General features: G+C 53.5%; 1 protein-coding gene and 1 pseudogene across 1 annotated transcript; both read left to right on the top strand.

The window, feature by feature from the left end:
• The first annotated feature begins 3,080 nt into the window (after positions 1-3,080).
• LOC146719432 (small subunit ribosomal RNA) lies at positions 3,081-4,261 on the top strand (annotated as a pseudogene).
• Positions 4,262-5,409: 1,148 nt separating this feature from the next.
• Positions 5,410-7,460, top strand: LOC146719431 (uncharacterized; the record flags this gene model as incomplete). The annotated part of the gene is made up of 1 exon (XM_085490151.1): positions 5,410-7,460. A coding segment is annotated over exon 1 (2,051 nt), but the record flags the coding sequence as incomplete, so codon positions are not given.
• Between the last annotated feature and the right edge of the window lie 40 nt (positions 7,461-7,500).

Raw genomic sequence — 7,500 nt, 5'->3', positions numbered from 1 at the left:
CGAACGGACTTGGAAGAATTTCTCGCTCGCCCGGCAAAAGCAACACGCCGCGAGCGAACTTGGAAGAATTTGTCGCTCGCCCGGCGAAAGCAACACGCCGCGAGCGAACTTGGAAAAAGCGGCTTGTGCGGCCGGAGGTGTCGCCCGCCAACGAAAGCAACACGCCGCGATCGGACTTGTGGTACGGGCGGCGCGTGCCGCCGGAGGTGTCGCCCGCCAGCGAAAGCAACAAGCCGCGAACGGACTTGGATGAATTTCTCGCCCGCCAACGAAAGCAACACGCCGCGAACGGACTTGGATGAATTTCTCGCTCGCCCGGCGAAAGCAACACGCCGCGAACAAACTTGGATGAATTTCTCGCTCGCCCGGCGAAAGCAACACGCCGCGAACGGACTTGGAAGAATTTCTCGCTCGCCCGGCGAAAAGCAACACGCCGCGACGGAACTTGGAATGAATTTGTCGCTCGCCCGGCGAAAGCAACACGCCGCGAACGGACTTGGATGAATTTGTCGCTCGCCCGGCGAAAGCAACACGCCGCTGAGCGAACTTGGAAAAAGCGGCTTGTGCGGCCGGAGGTGTCGCCCGCCAACGAAAGCAACACGCCGCGATCGTACTTGGGTTACGGGCGTCGCGTGCCGCCGGAGGTGTCGCCCGCTAATCAAGGCAACACGCCGCTATCGGGCCTGGAAAAATTTCTCGCTCGCCGGCGAGAGCAACGCGCCGCGAGGGAACTTGCGCCTGTTCCCGAGTTCTCGCTTGTACCGCTAACGAGCTAGCTAAATGAGATTAATTAAATGAGGACGCATCGGAAAGTTTATTCGTGCAAACACTCCGGCTTCGCTTATCGGCATCCTGCCTGCATTCGTCCACGTTATCGGTCGTAGAATCTCGAAGATTGTGCATCCGACGAGTGGTAACCGGGAATTAGCAGATATCGTAATAATCGTGTCGCGCGGTCGTGCGGAGCGTCGAAAAGTACGAAACCTTTGTCCGAAACGTATTTCCGTATCGTAGCATTATCTCCTCGTAGCGGCGCTACTCGCCGTCAAGTGCCCCGGAGGTACCGCCGGCGGGCGACGGACTTGGTGAAATCATTCGGTCGTCCGGAGGTGTCGCCCGTCCCGGAGGTGCCGTCCGTCCCCTAAGTTGACGCCGGCCGTTATGTGGTGCCGCACGTATAATCACGCCCGTAACGAGCCGTCTCGGTTGCCGCGCGCGTGATTTCGCATCGGGCGAGTGTTCCGTACCGTAATCGCGGTCACCGCAGCTTGCGTGTTGCGTATCATCCGTAATAATTCGAAATATATGTCTCCGACACGTGGGTTTGAGAGACACGTTTCGAGTTAGTAATCGGACAGCGCCCTCATGTCGAGCGAGCGCCGAATAGTAAGTAACTTTCGTCCGAAACGTTTTTACGTAGCTCTCCTCGTTGCTGCGCCGTAAATCGTCGTTAAGTGTTCCGGAGGTACCGCCGGCGGTCGTCTGACTTCGAGAGATCATTCGGTCGTCCGGAGGTGCCGCCCGTCCCGGAGGTGTAGCCGGTCGGCCGTGGTTCCCGGAGGTGTCGCCCGGTCCGGAGGTGTCGCCGGTCGGCCGTAATTCCCGGAGGTGTCGCCCGGCCCGGAGGTGCCGCCCGACCCGGAGGTGCCGCCTGGCCCGTAGGTGCCGCCCGGCCCGGAGGTACCGTCGGTGCTTATACCTTATTGTCCCGGCATTTCGTTTGTTTCCTTCTTAATTAATGCTAATTATCGTTGTTTGACATTCGCCATACGGCTATCGTGATAATATTTTATGGTACAATAGGACTTTTCGATCGTTCGCTCTCCGCGACAATGTCTCGATTGAACGCGCCTTTCGGCGCTCGCGCTCGCATACGGCCGTGCGTAGGACCGTGCGTCGCCGACCGCCTGGCCGGCCGGTTGGGTACTATAAGAGATACGTCGCGCTCGGCGCGTCGAACGAGTCGAGCGAGTCCGGACGAGTCGTAAACGTACTTTCTCGAGTCTCTCGCCACTCCGGCGTGTTTCGACCGCTCTCCGTACCGTCGCCGACCGCTTGGCCGGTCGGTTGGGTACTATAAGAGGTAGGAGAGATTAATATTGTACGTGTCGCGCTCTCGACGTTGACAAACGAAGAATCGCCCGAACGGGTCGAGAACGGATTTTGTCGAGTCGCGACTCTGACACGGAGAGAACATTTATATATAAAATGTTTGATTTTGGAAACCACGAATATATAAAATAATATACGATCGTCGCAGAACGCGCCGCCGCCAAGTCTTCTCATGCTTGGAGGTTGCGTGTCTCGCGAGAACGTACGTTCGACTCTCGCGTCGTCTCGTATTCCTCTTCGCCGGGGATTACGGTGCGGCTCTTCTCGTTCGTCGCCGAACGCGCGCAAAATTAACGCACACTTATTTATTACGAGCACAGCATTGCCACGAGTCGGTGTCGCAAGACCGAATGGCTCTTATGTGGCGCGCACGCCTCTAGTGTGTTGGCCGCGCGGTTCCCTCTCGTTTCGTACGCAGCAGCGGAATCGTCGCGCTTACCGAGCATCTACTCCACGGATACGAGTTTGCGGGAAGAGTTGCTTCTTCCCGCTCGCTTTGTACGCCGTAGCGAAATCTTATTGCTGGTCGTGTGCGGTTAAACGCGTACGAACCAGACAGAACAGTCCTCGACGTCTAAGCATCGCCATCGTCGATCTAGCGTCAGGGTGAATCGCGCGGTCTCTCGAGACCGCGCATCATAACATTTGGGAGAATAAGAACACGAGTATTTTGATCTTGTGGATTTTTGAACGGAGAGGAGGAGGAAGAAGAGGAGAGGCGGCGGCGTCGGGGGTTTACTCTCGCCTCCGTCGTTCTCTCGTACGCTTTACATAATAGCGTTAAACACAGCAGAGTGTCGCCGACCGGCTGAGCAAGACCGGCGGCAAATAAAATGGCACATACGAGCGTGTCGCGCGCGCGTCGGTGTTTCGGCATCGAACGCGCGCGCGCGCGAAAAAGAGCTAGCGACGAGTCTTCGGGCTCGCTCGCGAGTTACTCCCTTGCGAGTAACCGAACACGAAGCTCCCTGGTTGATCCTGCCAGTAGTCATATGCTTGTCTCAAAGATTAAGCCATGCATGTCTCAGTGCATGCCGAATTAAGGTGAAACCGCGAATGGCTCATTAAATCAGTTATGGTTCATTAGATTGTACCCACATTTACTTGGATAACTGTGGTAATTCTAGAGCTAATACATGCAAAACAGAGTCCCGACCAGTGATGGAAGGGACGCTTTTATTAGATCAAAACCAATCGGTGGCGGGCGGCTCGCCGTTCGTCCACCGTTTATTTTGGTGACTCTGAATAACTTTGTGCTGATCGCACGGTCCTAGCACCGGCGACGCATCTTTCAAATGTTTGCCTTATCAACTGTCGATGGTAGGTTCTGCGCCTACCATGGTTGTAACGGGTAACGGGGAATCAGGGTTCGATTCCGGAGAGGGAGCCTGAGAAACGGCTACCACATCCAAGGAAGGCAGCAGGCGCGCAAATTACCCACTCCCGGCACGGGGAGGTAGTGACGAAAAATAACGATACGGGACTCATCCGAGGCCCCGTAATCGGAATGAGTACACTTTAAATCCTTTAACGAGGATCCATTGGAGGGCAAGTCTGGTGCCAGCAGCCGCGGTAATTCCAGCTCCAATAGCGTATATTAAAGTTGTTGCGGTTAAAAAGCTCGTAGTTGAATCTGTGTCGCACACCGTCGGTTCACCGCTCGCGGTGTTTAACTGGCGTGATGTGGGACGTCCTACCGGTGGGCTTAGCCTCGCGAGGGGCGGCCCAACTAATATCCCGTCGCGGTGCTCTTTACTGAGTGTCGAGTCGGGCCGGTACGTTTACTTTGAACAAATTAGAGTGCTTAAAGCAGGCTACCTTCGCCTGAATACTGCGTGCATGGAATAATGGAATAGGACCTCGGTTCTATTTTGTTGGTTTTCGGAACCCCGAGGTAATGATTAATACGGACAGATGGGGGCATTCGTATTGCGACGTTAGAGGTGAAATTCTTGGATCGTCGCAAGACGGACAGAAGCGAAAGCATTTGCCAAAAATGTTTTCATTAATCAAGAACGAAAGTTAGAGGTTCGAAGGCGATCAGATACCGCCCTAGTTCTAACCATAAACGATGCCAGCTGGCGATCCGCCGAAGTTCCTCCGATGACTCGGCGGGCAGCTTCCGGGAAACCAAAGATTTTGGTTTCCGTGGGAAATATGGTTGCAAAGCTGAAACTTAAAGGAATTGACGGAAGGGCACCACCAGGAGTGGAGCCTGCGGCTTAATTTGACTCAACACGGGAAACCTCACCAGGCCCAGACACCGGAAGGATTGACAGATTGATAGCTCTTTCTTGATTCGGTGGGTGGTGGTGCATGGCCGTTCTTAGTTGGTGGAGCGATTTGTCTGGTTAATTCCGATAACGAACGAGACTCTAGCCTGCTAAATAGGCGTACCCTATGGTATCGCGGAACTTTTGAAAGAAAATCTGCCCGATTTTTTAGAAGAAGTGCCACTATTTGAAAGAAATAAAATGTTCTTTCAACAAGACGGTGCTTGACCACACAACGCCAGGATTGTAACAAACTACTTGAACGAGCAGTGTTCGAGATTCGAACGGTAATAACCCGCGGACAAGAAAGCGTTAAAATATTCATGCATCTCGATCATGCCTCATGCAGCATGCATATAATTTATTAATTAATATCGTGGTCTAACATGCGTATTTTAAATTATATTTAAATTAGCGCTCGGCCGCGAGAGTATACGGATACTCCGCGCCTTCGAAAACAAGCGCTTAAAACAGTCTAAATTGTAAACACCGCTGTCGCGCGAGAGGAGAGAAAAACAAGTAAATAATTACAGTAAACGTTCCTTCACCCTTAATATCACAATAGAACGACAGCAAATGTACTCGAATATTCTAGAATTACAAGGCGTATATAAGCCTCCTCTCTCGCGACCGCGGCGCTTTTTCCGATTGCTCATCGCGAATAAAGTGTGTTCATACGATAAAGATTGCTTGTCTTTGTCTAATTCATTACCGTTGCTTGCGGACACTTAGTAATTTACGACTCGGCTAATTCTCTCGGTAAATTCGGTGCGGTATATTAATTGTATTTTTGTTAATAGTTTATATAAATATATTTTTTTTGTGAACGTTACGCGTGTGTTGAGTGTTGTGTCTATTTCTCGGTCTCGCTTCCGACCACGTCCTATCCATCTTTCCGTCGCGCACATTTTTTGGTCCTTCGAGCCGGATTCCTCCGGAACCTCCTGTGAATCCGGTGCCACGGAAGCGATTGTAATTGAGTGTCGGTGACCAGTGCTTCTGGAACAGAGAAACATTGTTAGAAATGACAGACACGAAGGCGATCATTGCCACCGCCACGGTGCTATACGGCAAGATCTCGCGCGCGTTCGAGAACCTGCGGAAGCTCGGCGAGGCCAATATGACCCCCGGCGCGGTGGAGGCCCGGCTTCAAAATCTCGAGAAGCTATGGGATAAATTCGACGCTCTTAATGATACGTTAGCCGATCGGGTTGACGAAATAAAGCATGAGGTCTACGCTAAACAGGACATCCCGTCCTTAGGCGAGGAAGCTTACCTGCTGAACAAGGGCCTCATGCTCGATCTGAAGAGCGCTCTCCAGCTGCAGCTACAGGCAGCCAGCTCTACCGCGGCCGCGACAACTAGTCCCGCTCTTCGGACAGCGCTTCCAAAAATCCAACCGCCTACCTTCGCCGGGAAATACGAGGATTGGCCTTCATTCCGGGATCTGTTCCAATCCCTCATCGGCCGGAATCAGGCAGCAAAACCTGTGGAGAAGTTACACTACTTAAAACTTTGTGTGAAGGGTGACGCCGATCTGCTGATTCGTAACCTCAGCACCACAGAAGACAACTATGAAATCGCCTGGAAAACTCTAAGCGATTATTACGAGAACAAAAGATTGCTGACTCGTAATTATCTGAATAATTTCTTAGCGTTGACCAAGATGAAAAGCGAATCCGCCGCTGAATTGAGGAGGCTTTTCCATGGAGTAAAAACAACTGTCAGCTCCCTGAAGAGCATAGACCGACCGATAGACCGCACGGAGGATCTCTTCGTCCACCTCGTCGTAGAGCTCCTCGACAGCCGCTCGAGGCGAGAATGGGAGAGTGATATAAGTCACACCACGAGTCCGCCAAGCTACGCCTCGCTTGAGGCCTTCATAGAACGTCGGCTCCATACGTTGGAGGCGCTGTTTCCGGCCAGGAACGACAGCAGCAGCTCCAGCACTACGAAATCAACGAGGAGCCACCACGTCAAAGGCCAAAATCCAAAAGAGAAGTCCAGAAGCCGGTGCTCCATCTGCCAGGGGGACCACTTTGTTATGTTCTGCGGCGACTATAAGGATAAGACGGCGATGGCGCGTAAGCAGCTCGTCCGTGAGCATAAGCTCTGCTCAAACTGCCTTGGCCGGCATCAATCTTCCGAGTGCTTATCGAAGAAGACGTGTACAGCGTGTGGCAGTCGACATCACTCCTCGCTTCACGATGCATTCCGGGAAGCCGAGGCCGCCACGACGTCTCACGTGGCTCAAGGCGCAGACTCTTCCTCCGCAACGGTGCTGCTCGCTACGGCTAGGGTCCGCGTCCTCGACTGCCACGGAAGCTGGCAGTCCGCTCGCGCTCTGATCGACCAGGGCTCCGAATCCTCCATCATTTCGGAGCGATTAGCGCAGCGCTTACGACTCCCTAGAAAAGCAGCCGCCGTTAGTGTCTATGGAGTCGGAGAGAAAAGGACCGGAGTGACAAAGGGGAAGGTGAGACTTACCCTGCAGTCGCGCAGAGGGGAATCGCCCACCTTCGTCAACGCTTTGGTGCTGCCGAAGTTGACGCTGTTTTCCGGAGGATGCCGCAGCAGTAGACGAACCTGGACCCATCTGGAGGACCTGGAGCTCGCCGATCCGGAATTCTGCTCCTCGGACCCCGTCAACATCCTACTGGGAGCCGACGTATATGGGACCATCATCCGTCAGGGTCTACGAAAAGGAGGTTCTAAGGATCCAGTAGCTCAACAAACCTCGTTGGGCTGGATTCTCTCAGGTACAGTTAGCTCGACTGCGCCCAGCCAACACATCTCCGCTCATCACTGCCAAATCAAGGAGGACATCACCTGCTTGGTGCGGCGGTTCTGGGAGCAGGAGGAAGTCCACCGGCCATCTCCGACCCTCACCAAGGCGGAACTAGAGTGCGAGGAGCACTACCGCCGTCATCACTCGCGCTCTCCTGACGGCAGGTACATAGTGCGGCTGCCAACGATCGAGCCTCTCCCGGATCTGTCTGGGACTCGTCGCGTCGCCAGTCGTGCTCTGCAACAGACGGAGAAAAGGTTAGAGAAAGATGCCGACTTTAAGGACATGTACGTAGAGTTCATGCAAAAGTACAAGGAACTGCGACAT

The sequence above is a fragment of the Nylanderia fulva genome, unplaced genomic scaffold, assembly GCF_048542155.1.
Source record: "Nylanderia fulva isolate GAGA-0341 unplaced genomic scaffold, ASM4854215v1 Scaffold983, whole genome shotgun sequence".
Lineage (NCBI taxonomy): Eukaryota > Metazoa > Arthropoda > Insecta > Hymenoptera > Formicidae > Nylanderia > Nylanderia fulva.
The sequence above is the reverse complement of the archived record's forward strand: the minus strand, read 5'-3'. Positions and strand labels throughout refer to the sequence as shown.